The following is a 20,851-nucleotide window of genomic DNA, read 5'->3' on the forward strand; positions in this document are numbered from 1 at the left end:
GAGGAAAAGGTGCCATCAGAGCTAAACACCTTCAGGGTAGAAGGGTACTGGAGCTGGAAACGTTTCTTAGCTTTGAACAGTTCAGTACAAAATCTGCCGCAGGTTCTTCTGCGCTTGGCCACATCCTCTGAGAAATCCTCAAAGATCAGCACCTTGCTATTCCGAAAAGTGAGCGGTGAAGTGTGTCGGTGGTAGGCCCTCAGGATCTCCCTCTTGTCATTTTAATCAAGTAGCTTCAGGATTACCTTCCGCGGGCGAGACAATTCAGCATGAGGTGGCAGGGAGGTAGTGGTAGTGATCCTACCAAGGCGGTGCCCTTTTTCGACTCTGCATTTATGCTGCCAGAGTCTGGAGATCAGTGGGGGTGGATACAGCGATGTCCGATGCACCTGCCAAGGGTGGTATCGGGAGAGGCCCTCTTTTGGGCTGGTGGCCCCTCATCCTGGGTGAACAAAGGCTGGCTGGCAGCCACCTCCATCACCATTATCTGTGTCTGCATATTCTGTACAGGTGGCTGTTCCAAGGGTGAAGCAGCAGGAGTGGGACTTGGCACCTGTGCCGTGGTGGAGGGGCCCAAGCGTTGAGACCCCTTATTCAGAAACCGCTCCATAAAAAATCAAATGGGGCACTGCGGGCTGGGACAATAAAGTCACTTGGTGATGGCTCCCTAGGAGAGCTGAGGGGAGCGAATGTTGAGACTGAAGGCCGCAGGGAGAGCCGTGTATGTGCCAGCCTGCTGTGCCATGATAAGGAGGAAGTACGGGTATGGGGGAGGCCCCCTTATAACGGTGCTGAGTCCCAAGTCCCCAGATGTAGCGTGGACAGAGAGGGGATACCGAGGCAGTCCCCCTTATATGGGGATGGTCGCATTTCTGCTTGCCCGGGATCCAGTCTGTCCCTGCTCTAATACTGTGCTTATACCTTCTGTTTGCGCCGGAGGGAGACAAGTGCGCAGCACGTGGAAGATGGCGGCTGCAGCTGAGCGTGAGTATCCCAGAAGTTTAATACAAAAAATGTGTATTTAATGTAGCTGCGCTGCAGTGGCCACTGTGGGGTGCAGGACTTTAGATAATTTAATGGAGTGTCATCCACAACCTCCCTAGGACTATAAATCCTACAAAAACTCTGCCGTAGCGGTATAGCTACCCATAGATATATACCGTATTTATCGGGGTATACCACGCACCGGCCTATAACATGCACCCTCATTTTACCAAGGATATTTGGGTAAAAAAAGTTTTTTACCCAAATATCCATGGCAAAATGAGGGTGCGTGTGTGTGCGCGTGTATACCCCGATACACCCCCAGGAAAGGCAGGGGGAGAGAGGCCGTCGCTGCCCGCTTCTCTCTCCCTGCCTTTCCTGGGGTCTAGAGCCCTGCTGCCACCGCTTCTCTCCCGCTGGCTATCTGCACCGCTGCCCGTTCTCTCCCCCTGACTATCGGTGCCGGCGCCGATAGCCAGGGGGAGAGAAGCAGCGCCGGCAATGGGGCAGATGCGCCGATAGCCAGGGGGAGAGAAGGGGCTATGCACGGCGCGGCGCACTGACGTCATGCGCCGTGCAGCGCATAGCAACGACGCAGGGGACGCACACCGGAGGCCTGAAGCAGCGCGGACCCGACCCCGGCAACAGGTAATTATGCAACCGGGGATGGGGGGAGGCAACGGGGCAGCGGCCCCGGCAATGGGTGCCGCTGCCCCTTCTCTCCCCCTGGCTGTTGGCGCCGCTGCCCCATTGCCGGCGCCGCTTCTCTCCCCCTAGCGGCGCTGATAGCCAGGGGGAGAGAAGGGCCGGCAGCAGGGCTCTAGACCCCAGGGCAGGCAGGGGCAGAGAAGCCGGCAGCGCTGGCTGTCTCTGAACCCGCAAAGCCGCTGCAGTTCATTGATTTAAAGTGTCCGCTTTAAATCATTGAACTGCAGCGGCTTATCGGCGTATAACACGCACATAGACTTTAGGCTAAAAATTTTTGCCTAAAAGGTGCGTGTTATACGCCAATAGGTAACTCCTACAAAGAACCGGTAGAATCAAATATATGTGCAAAATAAGGACAATCTTTATTAAGGTCACAAGAATACACAATGATAAAATCACATAAAAATTATACAGAACATGACAAACAAGTCCCTGCAGGAAATGGTTGGACAGACTGAATAGAGAAAGTAATCTTTTTTCTCTTGGGCTGTATATGCCTAGAACTAAAGTGCCACATGCAAAATATATACATGAAGGAGGGGGATCAGAGGCAGCAAAATGAGATGGAAAAGTGACTAAGTGCATCAGTGCAAAACGTAACAGTACAGTACATGAAAAATTATTGCACTTTAGAAATATTGCACAAAAGGTTAAGGCCTCATACAGAGCATAAAGGATGCTATCCGAGTGCCGTATAGCCTATCCAAACTCAATATAAATAATAGTAAAATAATAAGCCACCCCACTACCACAACAACAAGGGAAGTCCCATCAGTCGCCAATCACTACCTGCAGGTCACACAGGAATACGCCACCCTAACGCGCGTTTTTGCTTGCTCACAGGACCACGGTACCAATGGGGACTCCACTCATCCTATTTATGGGGGTTCATGTCTCACCTTCTGATAGCAGTCACCTGGGGACGCCTTGCGCGTGCCGCGCCGACACTTCCGGCCCACCGCGACGCGTCACAAGACCACAGTCACACGCACCACGTAGCGCTCCATGTGTACGCGATGACACGGCCATATAGACGCGTCGCCATGGGAACCGCAAGTGCCGGTGCAGAACGGGCTCGGCGTCCAGCTCCAAGCAACAGGGGAGAAACCAGGCTCTCAATACATTAACCCATGCCTAGGTGGAATGGAAACACAGTGTTATTACAACAGCCACTATTTTAATATACATATCAAAGCGGAGCCGGAGTGGATAAGAAATATATTTTCTCCAAAGTCTCTGGATTCTGTCTCTATATCTCCTGTATTTAAAGGGGTAAGCCACTGGAAAACATTTTTTTTTAAATCAACTGGTGCCAGAAAATTAAACATATTTGTAAATTACTTCTATTTAAAAATACTTAAACCTTCCAGTACTTATCAGCTGCTGTATGCTACAGAGGAAGTCCTTTTCTTTTTGAATTTCTTTTCTGTCTGACCACAGTGCTCTCTGCTGACACCTCTGTTCATTTTAGAAACTGTCCAGAATAGGAGCAAATCCCCATAGCAAACCTCTCCTGTTCCGGACAGTTCCTAAAATGGACAGAGGTGTCAGCAGAGAGCACTGTGGTCAGACAGAAAGGAAATTCAAAAATAAAAACTTCCTCTGTAGCATACAGCAGCTGATAAGTACTGGAAGGACTTTTAAATAGAAGTAATTTACAAATCAGTTTAAAGGGGTATTTCTGGCAAAAATATTTATCCTTTGGATAAGGGATAAAATGTTTTGCCCTATATACCCCTTTAACTTTCAGGCACCAGTTGATAAAAAAAAATAAAAAATAAAAACATGTTTTCCAGGGGAGTACCCCTTTAATAATTCCTCAGGTTGGGCTAGTTTTAAAGCTCAGGGATATAAAAATCTCACTATGTCCCACACACAGTAAGGTCTAACTAATGCAAGGTAGATAAGGTGATCTTTACCCTCCTTCTCTCGAAACTGGACTCCAACAAACTAAAACAGGATGTCCTCTCTATAACAAGAATAAGGCTGCATTGGGGAGGCTTCTCCCCACAATTGTTCATCAGTGCAATATAATGTACTAATGTGAATATATGGGGTTCCTCATAATAAAGTGCATAACAGTATAAAGTACAGTGAGGAGTACATAAAATTAAATCATTAGATATAAATTACACAATACAATACATCTGCAAAACAAATCAACAATAAGGCAAATATCCTACAATTAACACCATGTAGCGTAACACTGCAGTAACATGACAATTGTGTCAGATCCGCTGCTGATTTACTGCTGATTTTCCCCTTGGACAATGCCAAAGATATAGTACGTTGATCAACAGGACAGAAAAATGAGAGGGTCTCTGGTTGTCCTGTTTCAAAAATGGATCCTGCCGGAAACATGTGAAATGGAGACAAACGGGCACCTTTAACTGCTATTAAAGCCCCAATGAAAACCTATTGATCTGATTTATTTGAAAAAAACATAAATAATTAAATGGACAGGTTGTGACAATGTGGTGTGAACAAGTCCTGAGTCAGTCTGCAAGGGAATATTGCAGAAAACAAAAGTGTTCATTTCATTGTGCTACCTTCCATATTCAGCTGGCAGATGGCGTGGAGCCTTGTTTAGGTTGGAGGGGCTTGTCTCCTTGTGAGAAGGGTTGGGGTAAAGGCTGTTTCTTCAATAACAATAAAAGACAGAACAAAATGAAAGAGACAGAATAAGGATATTTTTTGGAATATTTTCTACATGTTTAGCTCCCTTGAATGGGAGCAGCTGCTTTCAGGATGTTTAATAAAGGCTTTAACCATGATTAAAAAAAAAAAAAAAAACATAAGCACAACATACTAAAAGGGATTATTTGTGAATGGTAAGGAAAGGTGACCTAAGGCAGATAATCCACCCATGTGACACTGAGCATTCACTGTGTAAATGACAATGAATATGCCAAGGTATAGTCCGATTTAGACGGCTTGATGGAGAATGCAGCTGGCCGAGAATTAACTGCATACACATTAAAGAGGAACTCCACTGGCCGGTGTTTGGAACGAAATGTTCCGAATGTTTTTTTCGCTCTGCGGGGGTCGGCCATGCCCCTCGTGACGTCACAACCACACACCCCTCAATGCAAGTCTATGGGAGGGGGCGTGACTGTCGTCACGCCCCCTCCCATAGACTAGCATTGAGGGGGTGTGGTTGTGACATCACGAGGGGCATGGCCGACCCCCGCAGCACGGAAACAGCATTCGGAACATTTCGTTACGAACGCTGGCCAGTGGAGTTCCTCTTTAAGGATGGATTCACATGTAGCAAAAATGTGGTGCTTTGCAACGTTTTCTGCGTGATTACTGGCTGCACGACATACTACCACTACTTATGTCCAAAGCCGTAGTGTGTATTCACATGTGCTGCAGTTTTTTTGACACCCAGGCATGAACCACTTGGTAAAAATCACATAATGTTTTAATGTGGCTTTACAGCAAACATAGGCGCATCTCTTTAAATTTGGGAGAGGAGCAAATTGTTGTAAAAGCAGCCGTCTGCCCCCTCAGAGTGAAAAGACCCTTTTAAGGGTAGCTGATGCAGGCCAGAAGAATATAAGGATTGACTGTTGTCAAAAATATCAAACATACCCATTCCCTCCCAACATTTATAATAACCACCATTTAAATAAAATGAGCATGAATTCAAAAGTGCTTTTCTGATCTGTGATTTTAGACAGAGCTAGTGGTCCCTGGTGTCTCCTGCTTGTGTGATATCCCATAAACAAAACATGCAGTACTAGAGATCACGTGCCACATGCCTTTAAAGGGTACTCAAGTGGAAAACATTATTTTTTTTTTCAATTAACTGGTGCCAGAAAGTTAAATAGATCTATTTAAATAGATATATTTAAAAATCTTAATCCTTCCAGCATTTATCAGCTGCTGTATACTACAGACAAAGTTGTATTTCTTTTTGGAGTTCTTTTCTGTCCGACCACAGTGCTCTGTGCTGACACCTCTGTCTGTATCAGGAACTGTCCAGAGTACAAGCAAATCCCCATGGCAAACATCTCCTGCTCTGGACAATTCCTGACACAGACAGAGATGTCAGCAGAGAGCACTGTGGTCAGACTGGAAGAAACTCCAGGAAGAAATACAACTTCCTCTGGAGCATACAGCAGCTGATAAGTATTGGAAGGATTAAGATTTTTAAATACAAGTAATTTACAAATCTGTTTAACTTTCTGACATCAGTTGATAAAAAAAAAAATTTCACCAGAGTACCCCTTTAATCTCCAGTGCTCCTTTCTCTTCCCCCTGCATCCCTGTCTTTGTGGAACTGTGTTTCACATGCTGGTCAGTGAGCAAAAGAATAGCAGAGCAGACAGTGAGTAATTGTAGCAGTACTTTACACCTTGTAACAGTGGGGCATACAGGCTACTTTATATAAAAGCAATGGAGGAGTTTACCAACAGAAATTTGCTGTTGCTGTTGTTTTAGACAAACAAGACAAATGTATTATGTAAGTGCATGATCTTTAGTATACTGCTCAAAAAAATAAAGGGAACACTTAAACAACACAATGTAACTCCAAGTCAGTCACACTTCTGTGAAATCACACTGTCCACCCAGGAAGCAACACTGATTGACAATCAATTTCACATGCTGTTGTGCAAATGGAACAGACAACAGGTGGAAATTATAGGCAATTAGCAAAACACCCCCAATAAAGGAATGGTTCTGCAGGTGGTGTGGTGACCACAGACCACTTCTCAGTTCCTATGCTTCCTGGCAGTTGTTTTGGTCACATTTGAATGCTGGCGGTGCTTTCACTCTAGTGGTAGCATGAGACGGAGTCTACAACCCACACAAGTGACTCAGGTAGTGCAGCTCATCCAGGATGGCACATCAATGCGAGCTGTGGCAAGAAGGTTTGCTGTGTCTGTCAGCGTAGTGTCCAGAGCATGGAGGCGCTACCAGGAAACAGGCCAGTACATCAGGAGACATGGAGGAAGCGGTAGGAAGGCAACAACCCAGCAGCAGGACCGCTACCTCTGCCTTTGTGCATGGAGAAGCAGCAATTGTAAAACGCAGCGCTTTGGGATCACAACCTTTGATGGCAAAGGCTTTCATCCCGAAACGCTACGTTGGGGTGGTGTCCCCTCAGATTGTTCTGGAGCATATCTAGACTAAGTATGTCTTTTACCATTGATATTGCTGTGTCTTGTAGTCCTTTGAGAAACCTGGCTATATCTTGCTATGTTTAAATTGATTTGTATTGCTGCTTTACATATTACGTCCTGTTAGCTCCTATTACGATCCTAGGGGTCACCTGTGTTTGGTTCTTTTCCTCCATCTGGGTGGAAGTCCTCTATTTTATATTATATGTGTATCATTAATAAAGAATCTTTGCATTTTTCTAATAATGACTCCGCTATTTTTTGTGAGTATTAATTGCAATTGTATGTACAATAAATAAAATTCCTCAAGTCGCAGAGGCTTTTTTATGATTGTAATATTTTTCCTTTTTTTTGTTCATGCAATCATACATTTTGAGTAATTATTAGGCTACATAAATTTACCACAAAAAAAATATGCCTGGGTGCACACTGTGTCCGGTCCGGGTATATATATATATATATATATATATATATATAGATAGATAGATAGATATCCAAAAGGCAGCGACATGCCAATAAGATGAAAAAAAGTCTAGCTCACCTAGCCATTTTCAAGACTTGAAAGCTTGAAAATGGCTAGGTGAGTTAGCCGAAACGCCGCCTCACGTTTGTGTGAATAAAAGACCACTTTTTTCATCTTATTGGTGTGCCGCTGCCTTTTGGATATCTATCTATCTATCTATATATATATATATACAGTGGTGCCAAAAAGTATATAGTCAGCCGCCAATTGTGCAAGTTCTCCCACTTAAAGGGGTACTCCACCCCTAGACATCTTATCCTTTGGATAGGGGATAAGATGTCTGATCGTGGGGGTCACGCCGCTGGGGACCCCCGCAATATAGCATGCCGCACCCACCTGAAGGGTCACTCCCCCTCCCATAGACTTGCATTGAGGGGAAGGGGCGTGATGTCACACGGGGGCGGAGTCGTGACGTCACGAACTTCCGTTCCCGTGGTCGGGACCCAGACCCTCCAGCGCTTCCGGAGCAGAAACAGGTGGGTGCCGCATGCTATATTGCGGGGATCCCCAGCGGCGGGACCCCCGCGATCAGACATTTTTGGATAGGGGATAAGATGTCTAGGGGTGGAATACACCTTTAAGTGGGAGAACTTTTTCATCATAGGTATACCTCAACTATGAGGGACATAATGAGGAAAAAAAATCCAGAAAATCATACTGTCTGATTTTTAAAGAATTTATTTGCAAATCATGGTGGAAAATAAATATTTGGTCACCTACAAACAAGCAAGATTTCTGGCTCGCACAGACCTGTAACTTCTTCTTTAGGAGTCTCCTCTATCCTCCACTCATTACCTTTATTAATGGCTCCTGTTTGAACTTGTTATCAGTATAAAAGACACCTGTCCACAACCTCAAACAGTCACACTCTCCAAACTCCACTATGGCCAAGACCAAAGAGCTGTCGAAGGACACAGAAACAAAATTGTAGGCCTGCACCAGGATGGGAAGACAATCTGCAATAGGCAAGCAGCTTGGTGTGAAGAAATCAACTGTGGGAGCGATTATTAGAAAATGAAAGACATAAAAGACCACTGATAATCTCCCTCGATCTGGGGCTCCATGCAAGATCTCAACCTGTGGTGTCAAAATGATCACAAGAACGGTGAGCAAAAATCCCAGAACCACACGGGGGGACCTAGTGAATGACCTGCAGAGAGCTTGGACCAAAGTAACAAAGGCTACCATCAGTAACACACTCCACCGCCAGAGACTCAAATCATGCAGTGCCAGACGTGTCCCCCTGCTTATGCCAGTACATGTCCGGGCCCGTCTGAAGTTTGCTAGAGAGCATTTAGATGATCCAGAAGAGTAATGGTAGAATGTCATATGGTCAGATGAAACCAAAGTAGAACTTTTTGTTAAAAACTCAACTCGTCGTGTTTGGAGGAGAAAGAATGCTGAGTTGCATCCAAAGAACAACATACCTACTGTGAAGCATGGGGGTGGAAACATCATGCTTTGGGGCTGTTTTTCTACTAAGGGACCAGGACAACTAATCCGTGTAAAGGAAAGAATGAATGGGTGATGTATCGTGAGATTTTGAGTGAAAACCTCCTTCCATCAGCAAGGGCATTGAAGATAAAACATGGCTGGGTATTTCAGCATGACTATGATCCCAAACACACCACCCGGGCAAAGAAGGAGTGGTTCCGTAAGAAGCATTTCAAGGTCCTGGAGTGGCCTAGCCAGTCTCCAGATCTAAACCCCATTGAAAACCTTTGGAGGGAGCTGAAAGTCTGTGTTGCCCAGCGACAGCCCCAAAACATCACTGCTCTAGAGGAGATCTGCGTGAAGGAATGGGCCAAAATACCAGCAACAGTGTGTGAAAACCTTGTGAAGACTTACAGAAAACGTTTGACCTCTGTCATTGCCAACAAAGGGTATATAACAAAGTATTGAGATGAACTTTTGTTATTGACAAATACTTATTTTCCACCATAATTTGAAAATAAATTATTTAAAAATCAGACAATGTGATTTTATGGATATTTTTTTTTCTCATTATGTCTCTCATAGTTGAGGTATACCTATGATGAAAATTACAGGCCTCTCTCGTATTTTTAAGTGGGAGAACTTTCACAATTGGTGGCTGACTAAATACTTTTTTACCCCACTGTATATATATATATTTATATTATGGCTTACCCCATAACATCAAGCTTACCTCTTTCTGGAAACACATTGTTCTTTGTTAATTTAACACTCTTGGGTCGAGGGTTTTGGTCGTTCATGCCCATCAGAAGGTTACGGTAGTAAACATCAAACTTCTTTCTACTTTCTCCATTTATGGTTCCCCCAATACTCCAAACCAAGGCAAACAGGAAAAGACCTTGTAACCACAATGTTATCTGCTGGCTGGACATGGGTTCTCTGCCTTCTTCTCCAGATCTGACTATGTCATCTGCAACATAATAAGCCATTTACATACGTGGACTTCACACACACCAGCAATGCCACCAGCACAGAATATGGATACGTGAAGTGTAAAGCATTGTTCAGCCAAAATAAAGGATGATATAACACATATCTTTATGCACACTGCTGCGGGGCTTTATTAAATGTATGCTGTACTCTTAGGCTAGGTTTACACTACAGAATCTTCGGGCAGAAAAAGTCTGGTCTGAGATTTCAAGTGCTGCAATGTCTGTGGCACGGATTCCGCCTAAAGAATGAGCAAGCTCATTGTTTTGTCAGTGGAAATTCAGAAGCGGAATATCTGCCACTGACATTCTATAGTGTGCTCTGTGAGCGGGATTCCCATTGCCAGCAATAGGATTCTACTGCACCAGAATTTCTGAGTCGAAATCCAAAGCTGAAATCTCCTTTTGGAAATTCTGTAGTGTGAATCTAGCCTTAGTAGTATTTATTATTTATCACGATTCAAGATTGTTAACCTTTGTATAATATATTTTCCCAATATGTGTACCAATAAAATACAGCTGGGAAAAAAACGTCAGACTTACATAGAGCACATTAAAGGGGTTATCCAGCGGCTAAAGGGGGGGGGGGGTCAAAAGTATGCACATTGTGTGGTATTTAACAAAATAAACCTTTAATTCCCTCCAGCACTCTGGTGTCCTGCTCCAGTCCCCCCGCAGCGATCGTCTTACTGTGTTGCATCGTGACAGCCAGTGCCAGGAAGCACCCGGGCCCAGTGTGTCATACTGCCATTAAGCAATTCGCTAACCGAAGCAGGACATTGCTGCAGTCAGCGATTCGCTGAGCAGGTTTGTGACACACAGAACCCAACACGTCACACTGCAGATCAGGAAGATAATCTCTGTGAGGTAAGTGATGGTTTATTTTGTTATACCCCACACAATGGGCATACTTTTAAACCCCCCCAGCCGCTAGATAACCCCATTAATGTTAAATATACGGACATGAAATTTCAGAGATTTTACGAAATGCATTATTTACAATAAAAAATACACCACACAAAAGTTCAATGCAGAAAATCTGCATTTATTACAACAGCAGCAGCAGCAGCAAGTGGACGAGATTTCCAAAAGCTTAAAGGGGTACTCCGCCCCTAGACATCTTATCCCCATTCCAAAGAATAGGGGATAAGATGTCTGATTGCGGAGGTCCGGCTGCAGGAACCCTCCAGTGATTTCCAGCCCGGCACCCCAGAGTTCTGAACATTTATGTTCAGAACGCCAGCTGTGCTAGGCTTCGGGCGGCTGTGGTCCTCATGCCTCCTTCCATTAATGTCTATAGGAGAGGGTGAGACAGCTGTGGTTGCTCGTAATACGGCACGGAGAGGAGTTCGCTCCATGCAGCGGATTACTGGGGTGCCGGGTCAGAGATCTCAATGGATCCCTTTCAATAGGGGATAAGATATCTATGGCAGGAATACCCCTTTAGCCACATGCTGCAGAAAAGATCTGCACAAAATCTGTGCAGAAATTGACCTGTACAGCAAAAATTTAATCATCAGGATGTCAATTGTATATACTGGAAACTCTGCAAATACATTTACTTATTTTATTTTAAAATACAGTATTAGCAAATCCATTTTTATTTTAAAATATCCACAAATCCACAGAGGCAAATCCACATGAAAATCCTTCCTGATTTGATGCAGATCTACGCATGCAGAAGTGGAAAATTCTCAGCATTTCTGTGGCCACACACTTGTATAATACATTCAGTAAATCTGTAGTGAATCTGCAATGTGTGAACAAACCCTTAAAGGAAAATTGTAGTGGTATATAACTTATCCCCTATACGAAGGATAGGTGATAAGTTAAAGATTGCGGGGGTTCTGATTACTGGCGCCCCCCCCGCAATCTCCTGTACAGGGCCCCGGCAGTGCTCAGGAAGGGGGTGTGTCTGTCCCCAGAATGACATGGCGGCCGACAGGCCCACCCCATATATCCCATAGAGATACATGGAGGGGGCGTGTCAGCCGCCGAGTCATGTGGGCACGAAACACTCCCTTTATACACACTGCCGGGGCCCTGTACAGGAGATCGTAGGGGGTCCCCATGATCTATAACTTCCTATGTTTCGGATAGGGAATAAGTTATATACCACTACAGTTTACTTTAATGGTATAACTGTATAACAATGCTTTAAACCAGCAAGGAATGCTAGAAGATTTCTGCTCTGACGTCATTGTAAACGCAGCTATGAACTATAATACATGTAGTAATACAGGTTGTACCTAAGGCTTAGTACAAGTATTGCAATATCTATATCTATATATCTACCTGTCCACAAACAATTAATGTCAGTTTTTATATTTAAAATTTCTTGCAACATTGTCATTTTGAATACATATAGAAATAGAACAGACTGACATGTCAAATTTTCTCAGCCTTATCGTCCAGAGTCATGACTGTTACATGTATAGTATATGTAATGAAATGTCATAAATAATACACATCAGAGCTATCACATAGACGTGGCTAAAAAATAAAGTATGTTCACTTCTAATTTTGAGAATGAAGATTAACTACTTTACCGATCAGACAGGTGTAAAGTCTCATCATGCTGTATGTCAGGTGGATGGGAGAAGTCTGCACCAGAAATTTACATTCCAGACGGATGAAATTCAAGCATGGCTGAACCAGCCAGTTAAACATGTCATTAATCTAAAAGTAAAATAAAGCACAACACAAAAGTCTGAAACTGTTATCATTGAAGAGCATAAATAGTGTGAGATAAAGCAGCAAACCTTTACGATGTATCATAAAACCGAGAACAGGCTCCTTTGTATATGTCAGATTTAGGTAGCATTTGCAAAAATAACGTTACATACTGAATTCTTATTATGTAAAGTTGAATACAAGGCATTATTCACATTGTCTGGAGCATGAAGGATGGCATTTTCTAATGGACTCTCTTCTACAGACACATTTTAATAAAGGAGATACTGGTAGTTTAGAATGCAAAAGTATTTTGCACATGAGTTATACATTACAGTACACAAACAGGTGTGTAGCTGGGTGGGGAGCTGGCAGGTCATTTGCGGGGGTGCTGGTTGTCTGGGTCAGGACCTGTATTGGCCTTGGATGTCTAGGCTATACCACAGAAGATTATTTCCCAGCCTCCATCTATAAGGACTCTCTTAAAAGGGGCCCTAGATAAGATGTCTGATCACGGGGGGCCCACCACTGGGGATCCCGCGATCCCCCCTGCAGCAGCTCGGAGCTAAGTTTTCTGTCCAAGGCTGATGACAGACGGTGCAGGGGATGGGGCATCGTGATGTCACGGCAACGCCCCTTGTGATGTAACGTCCGCCCCCTCAATGCAAGTCTATGGATGGGGCATCATGCCCCCTCCCATAGACTTGTATTGAGGGGGCAGGGCATGATGTCATGAGGAGGCAGGCCGTGACGTCACGATGCCCCGTCCCCTGCACCATCCATTATCAGCCTCGTAGAAAACTTAGCTCCGGGCTGCTGCAGGGGGGATCGCGGGGTCCCCAGTGGTGGGCCCCCTGTGATCAGACATCTTATCCCCTATCCTTTGGATAGGGGATAAGATGTCTAGGGCCAGAGTACTCCTTTAGTATAACCTTTGTTGTTGTTGTCAGTGTACACTCATGACATATTATCAATAAGGTGTTTTTACAGGACATTTGGGCCCATTATTGTGTCAGGGTTGAGGCTAATTAAATATTCTCCACTTGTTTGGTGAGCCAGTCCAACACTGGGTAAGGGCAAGCAGTCACTATGCCTTGGCCAGAGTATTTAAAGCATGGCTAGGGTGTAGATCTGCAGCTTTGCCCTAAGTGAGCAAGCACCCAGCTTCCCTTTGAGTGCACCCACTCATATGTAGTATAATATTAACCTATTTTGCATTTATAAATGGAATTTATAAAGACATGCATGCCAGTTGTCAGTGTCTAGCTTAAATTTTTCTGCAAGTCTTAGTGCAAATATTTACAACTTCACAATTTGAGAGATTTCCTATAATTTATGCCAATTGACATAAATTACATAGGAAATCTACACCAACTCTTAGCTGCACAGCTTTACATTTATCCACCTTGTATAGCCTATTAAGATTTTTATACATGAAGAACGATGGAATGGGACATGAAATTGACATATAATATACCAACCTTGTATGATCCTGGCAGGCCAAAGAACAAAGAGACAAAAATACAGTACTGTAAAAAGAACTGATCTGGCATGAACATAAATTATGGATTAAAAAAAAGACATGACTTACATGGGATTTCAGAACAATAACAATTCTGATATGATGACCTTTAAGGTACCCAACCGGTTCCACATAAAAAAATTGACTTATCAATGTTTTTTGCTCGGTAGAGGAGCCGAGTATGTCATTTCAAATAACATGTCATAATATCACAAATGGGGAGATTTCAAAATCTAATGGAAGGGAAACGTGGAGTAGTTGATACAGTCACTAGTCAGGTACCTATGTTCATTTTTCAGAGGGTCATTAAGAAATGAGCTGGAACCTAATTTGTTCCTATGGCAACACTTCTGCTTTTTCCCTTGTCCAAGTTGTGATAAATCTACTCATTGTGTTTTTCTGGACTTTTAATATTAATGTCCTGACCTCAGGATAGGCTTTCATTATAAGATTGGTGGTGGTCCAACTCTGGTGAGAGCTGCAGCCCCTACAATGTTTACTTCAGGATTTATAGTAAATGTAACACAGATGTTATACCAAGTCAAGTCTTTGCGAAAAATGCTACGTATGCTAGTACTAACACTGTAAAACTCAATCAAACATTCGGGAGGCAATAGCACTCATCAAAGTGCCATTTTGCACAGTTGAATTAGACCTGATGAAAGACCATCAATTTTAGAAGCCTGGATAACCCCCTTTTTTTTTTTTTTTTTTTAAAGACACCTAGTTACCTGGTTTCAAGTATAAAACTGTAAAATAACAAAGTCTACAACTATACCTGTGAATAAAAGCAGAACAAAATGACTGCAAATTTTAAAGCAGTACATGACATGAAAACTTTTTGAATTGCCTTTTTTTTGCCAAAATTTAGAATTAGAAGTATCTGCCAGCATGCCAGACACAGATGTCTCCAGCTTTTAAGAATGCCAGCCACATGTAACCAAAGCTTCCTAGAATGCAAGCTCCATATAGATTTATTGTGCCTGACACAAATACACTTATAGTGTCCTTCCAAAATCCAGGTAAACATAAGATCATCCTCAAATGCCAGAAACAGATCCTTCTTTACTGCTAACCCCAAATTCCTCTAAAGTGTTTGCCATACCTGCCCACTATAGTTCCAGTACCAGTAAGAAATGTCCTAAAACATTTAGCTTGCATTTGTATCTAATGTCTGGCTAGGCTTTTTTCTTTGACTCTCTTGGGGCGCTCATGGCTGTAGCAATGATGATATCGATACTGCAGGGATCAGGGAAGCAGGCCCAGTAATCTCTTTTTTGGGTTCTCTTCCACTCGGTTAATCAATTTTTCTGAATTGAAAACAATTTGAAAAAACGGTACTAGGATTTTTGGCAGCAAACACAGAAACAAAAAATTTAGTAGTAAAACTTGTAAACCTGAGTATGTTTACATTTTCTACAGAAAAAGATTATCTAGAATAGGACTGTAACTTGACAACCAAGAAAACAGTATTTAGTCATTTGTATTCCTCATGAGCCACCGGCCTCTTACCAATTCTTTGTGTTCACTCAGAAGATGTTCCGGCAGAGTGTTCATGTAGGAATCTTTCAAAGGATTCCATCCGAGCTGGTGGGGTTCCATATAGATCATCCCACACCTGGATGGTTTAAAAAAGAAGAACACCCTCAAGCATAAAGATGAGACACACTGTGCAAATAAAGCAATAATTACTCCAACCTGACCATTTGAAGCAAAATCCAATTACCTGCTCACAGTTGCCGGGGACGCTTGCTCCAAGTCTGCAGGCTCAAAAATTAGGCTCATCTTTGAATTCATCTGAATGATTTCCCCGCTCATCAAACAGAGCTAAAAGGAAGGAAAATTATCATATATTGATCGTTCTTCACAGACATCATTCACCATCTACTTCACTCGTGCAAAAGTTATCTCAAAAGCCTTACGTAAAGTATTTTTACAAAGAGGAACCCCTGAAAAACATTTGCCCTAAGCAACCAATCAGATAACTTCCTTAATTCTTAAAAAGGTTCTGAAAAATAAAAGAAGCAATCTAGGTTGGAAAACACTAACATATGGTATTGTTATTGTGTAATTAAATGTACAAAGAAAGTTCATTGATTGTAAATGAATAATCCAATGTCAATTGTTTTAAACAGTCATCAATACATAGATCAAAAATTAAGACTTCACCATCACCTCACCTTCTTATTGTCATCCAGTACGGTGTTCATATTTTCTATCCAAACAGCATCTACTGGGCCATCAAATATAATCCACTTCCTATCATCGGTAGTAGAGGATGCCTGCTCTCTGAAGGTAGTCGCCAGCACTCCATCTGTCCACTCATGACTCACTGGGTCAAAGCATCCATATAACTGACCCATAGTAATGGCTTTTGGATTGATCACTCTAAAGTCCACAGCAAACTCATCCATTGATTTAGCTGATAAACAATAAAAACAACATGACTCAGAATCAATATTTTCTAGTAGTTAATTCTTTACCATTGCATCTGATGCTTCATTAGTGCTCAGAGCTTAAATGGGCACTTTTTTTATGTTGTACATCTTGGCAAAACATTAACTTTTCTCATATACTGAAAAAGGGTGGGCTAGCACTCCTCTGTGCTGTCTAATAGGACTGGAGAGAGCACAGAGGAGCCCTATCAGACAGGAGAGAGCACAGAGGAGTGCTATCAGACAGGAGAGAGCCCAGAGGAGTGCTATCAGACAGGAGAGAGCCCAGAGGAGTGCTATCAGACAGGAGAGAGCACAGAGGAGTGCTATCAGACAGGAGAGAGCCCAGAGGAGTTCTATCAGACAGGAGAGAGAACAGATGATTGCTATCAGACAGGAGAGAGCATAGAGGAGCCCTATCAGACAGAAGAGAGCAAAGAGGAGCCCTATCAGACAGGAGAGAGCACAGAGGAATCCTATCAGATAGAAGAGAGCACAGAGGAGTCCTATCAGACAGAAGAGAGCACAGAGGAGTCCTATCAGACAGGAGAGAGTACAGAGGAGTCCTATCAGACAGAAGAGAGCACAGAGGGGTATTATAAGAGAGGAGAGAGCACAAAGGAGTGCTATCAGACAGGAGAGAGCACAGAGAGGAGTACTATCAGAAAGGAGAGAGCACATCGTATCAGACAGGAGAGAGCACAGAAGAGTGCTCTCAGTCAGGATATCAGAAAGGAGAGAGCACATCGTATCAGACAGGAGAGAGCATAGAAGAGTGCTATCAGTCAGGAGAAAGCACGGAGGAGTACTATCAGACAGGAGAGAGCACAGATGAGTCCTATCAGACAGGAGAGAGCACAGAGGAGTGCTATCAGACAGGAGAGAGCACAGAGGAGTACTATCAGACAGGAGAGAGCACAGAGGAGTGCTATCAGACAGGAAAGACCACAGAGGAGTCCTATCAGACAGGAGAGAGCACAGAGGAGTACTATCAGACAGGAGAAAGCACGGAGGAGTCCTAACAGACAAGAGAGAGCACAGAGGAGTGCTATCAGACAGGATAGAGCACAGAGGAGTGCTATCAGACAGGAGAGAGCACAGAGGAGTACTATCAGACTGGAGAGACCTATCAGTCCTGTCAGACAGAAGAGAACACAGAGGGTACTATCAGAGAGGAGAGAGCACAGAGGAGTGCTATCAGACAGGAGAGAGCACAGAGGAGTACTAACAGACTGGAGAGAGCACAGAGGAGTACTATCAGACTGGAGAGAACTATCAGACATGTCAGACAGAAGAGAGCACAGAGGGATACTATCAGACAGGAAAGAGCACAAAGGAGTGCTATCAGACAGGAGAGAACACAGAGAGGAGTCCTATCAGAAAGGAGAGAGCACATCGTATCAGACAGGAGAGAGCACAGAAGAGTGCTATCAGACAGGAGAAAGCACAGAGGAGTACTATCAGACAGGAGAGAGCACAGAGGAGTGCTATCAGACAGGGGAGAGCACAGAGGAGTGCTATCAGACAGGAGAGAGCACAGAGGAGTGCTATCAGACAGGAGAGAGCACAGAGGAGTGCTATCAGACAGGAGAGAGCACAGAGGAGTGCTGTCAGACAGGAGAGAGCACAGAGGAGTGCTATCAGACAGGAGGGATCACAGAGGAGTACTATCAGACAGGAGATAGCACAGAGGAGTACTATCAGACAGGAAAGACCACAGAGGAGTCCTATCAGACAGGAGAGAGCACAGAGGAGTCTTATCAGACAGGAGGGAGCACAGAGGACTGCTATCAGACAGGATAGAGCACAGAGGAGTGCTATCAGACAGGAGAGAGCACAGAGGAGTACTATCAGACTGGAGAGACCTATCAGTCCTGTCAGACAGAAGAGAGCACAGAGGGTACTATCAGAGAGGAGAGAGCACAGAGGAGTGCTATCAGACAGGAGAGAGCACAGAGGAGTACTAACAGACTGAAGAGAGCACAGAGGAGTACTATCAGACTGGAGAGAACTATCAGACATGTCAGACAGAAGAGAGCATAGAGGGATACTATCAGACAGGAGAGAGCACATCGTATCAGACAGGAGAGAGCACAGAGGAGTGCTATCAGATAGGAGAAAATACAGAGGAGTACTATCAGACTGGAGAGAGCACAGAGGAGTACTATCAGACTGGAGAGAACTATCAGACATGTCAGACAGAAGAGAGCACAGAGGGATAATATCAGACAGGAGAGAGCACATCGTATCAGACAGGAGAGAGCACAGAGGAGTGCTATCAGATAGGAGAAAACACAGAGGTGTACTATCAGACAGGAGAGAGCACAGAGGAGTACTATTAGACAGGAGAGAGCACAGAGGAGTCCTATCAGACAGAAGAGAGCACAGAGGAGTACTATCAGACAGGAGAGAGCACAGAGAAGTGCTATAAGACAGGAAAGATCACAGAGGAATACTATGAGACAGGAGAGAGCACAGAGGAGTCCTATCTGACAGGAGAGAGCACAGAGGAGTGCTATCCGAAAGGAGAGAACACAGAGGGGTGCTAGTCCACCCTCACTTCCTGGACTTTGTCCATGCCTGTGCTTCAGCTTGGACAAAGCCATGATTTTATAAGCCATGATTTCTATAAAAAGGAAATGCCATTTTCATATGAAGTATATTAGAAAGGTTAATGTTTTGCCAAGATGTATAACATATAAAAAGTTTTTGAATCTGACAGTGCCAATTTAATGCCAAGATTACTTAAAGCGCAACTGTCATGAACTCTGGGCTATATAACCTACACACAGCCTTTGTACTGTGTGCAGATGGTGTGTAAAGCATTGATTTTACCTTATTTCTGCCGGCTTTCTTCACCCCAAAAAATGCTTTTGATCACAGCCACACACAGTCGGATAGGCGAGGTATGCTATGCCCCGCCGCTGCCACGCACACCCCGTGTCAGTGCTGGGACCGCTGTGTGATTGACACAGGCGCACTGAATAGGCAGACGGTGGCAAGCGCTTGCCTGGATAACACGTGGCGGCGCGCACGTTAGATGAGCTGAGGGGCGCATATGCTAGGACCTGTGTGTCAATCAAACAGTGATCCAAGCACTGACACAGGGGGTGGACGTGGCGGGGCATTGCGTACCTCGCACCACGCCTATCCGACTCTGTGTGGCTGTGATCAAAAGCATTTTTTGGGGTGATGAAAGCCTGCAAAAATAAGGTAAAAAAAATGCTGTACACACCATCTGCACACATTACAAAGGCTGTGTAGGTTATAGCACCCAGAGTTCATGACAGTTGCACTTTAATCCTTTCCTTTATCCATCCCTCTGCAGAACTTAACTCTTCATAGAGGTAACTAATGGATGTATATGAATGCTACTGGTCTAATGGTGGCCAAACACCTTAGGTAGCTGTTTCTTGCCTGACCAAAAGCTATCTCTACCAATCCCAACATACACCTGCATACTTGCACTGATAAAGCATCTTTGTGTTCTCTACAGGGAGAGGGGAATAGGCTTCTTCCAGACAACACTGGAGGTGGATACTTGGTGTACTCAGCATTTGCCATTGGGGAAGAGTCAGGATACCAACTCTAAGCATGAAGATAGTCGACCAGTCCCACCAGAATTAGTGTGGACAGATGGCATTCATCTAATGTGTATTGGTAGTGATGCTAGTTAACTTGCTGTATATGGGGTTGCACCTATTCTTATGCTGACCAATAACCTTCAACTGGTGCCCCACTTATTATTCACATACCCTGTTACTCAAGATGTTCAAACCAATTTTGGGAGAAACGTACCCATATGCTACTATATCATGGGCTTTCCTATTTTAAGAAAAACGTGAAACGTTTTTATGTTAAACATATTATTTTAAAAAAAATTAGTGAATTTTCCCCATTTTAAACAATCCTTGCATTTTTTATTCTAACCTATACTAGGCCTAATAATAAGCGGACACTTCCTGTTCTGGACATATAACTTTCCAGAAGTGTCCTCCTCATCATCACAAACAGGAGTTCTTTAAAAGGTGACACAAGTATAGACAGGAACAGGCCATTTACAATCAGTGATGCTCATAGCTCTGGAAACACAAAGACCTCTGCACAGGTCACAAAGCATGCCTAGAAACCTCACTCATAAAAAGTCACATGATCAGCTCCAGTCTATTGTTTTTCATGTCCTATAACACATATGTCTTTTTTTTTTTAAATCAGATAATTTTTATTAAGGTTTTGTCTTAAAACATAATAAAACATCAACATACAATCCCCAACAACTCCCCACCCCACCCCCCACAGAAAACAAATCCGTCTCATCCCACCCCCACACAAGCTCTGCAGCCCATAGTAGAAGGAAAGCACAATCGAGCTCCCCCAATTCCATAATAAAAAATACAGGTGAAAAGGAGAACTCATTCCCCCACACCCAGGCATAGTCACATCAACAGCCGGTTCAC

The 20,851-nt window shown here is 43.8% G+C and overlaps 1 protein-coding gene across 3 annotated transcripts in view; it reads right to left on the reverse strand.

Annotated features, from left to right (window-relative positions):
• Positions 1 to 20,851, reverse strand: part of DNAH3 (dynein axonemal heavy chain 3) — a 536,740-nt gene that overhangs the window by 145,820 nt on the left and 370,069 nt on the right. For all 3 annotated transcript variants that reach the window (XM_056535450.1, XM_056535451.1, XM_056535449.1), the window contains exons 36-40: positions 16,140 to 16,381; positions 15,686 to 15,786; positions 15,472 to 15,577; positions 12,314 to 12,443; positions 9,509 to 9,745 (exon numbers count right to left, since the gene is read on the reverse strand). In XM_056535450.1, the coding sequence (XP_056391425.1) occupies positions 9,509 to 9,745; positions 12,314 to 12,443; positions 15,472 to 15,577; positions 15,686 to 15,786; positions 16,140 to 16,381 (816 nt within the window). The remainder of the gene's footprint in view (positions 1 to 9,508; positions 9,746 to 12,313; positions 12,444 to 15,471; positions 15,578 to 15,685; positions 15,787 to 16,139; positions 16,382 to 20,851) is intronic.

This window comes from Hyla sarda, chromosome 8 (assembly GCF_029499605.1).
Source record: "Hyla sarda isolate aHylSar1 chromosome 8, aHylSar1.hap1, whole genome shotgun sequence".
In the NCBI taxonomy this organism is placed as follows: Eukaryota; Metazoa; Chordata; class Amphibia; order Anura; family Hylidae; genus Hyla; species Hyla sarda.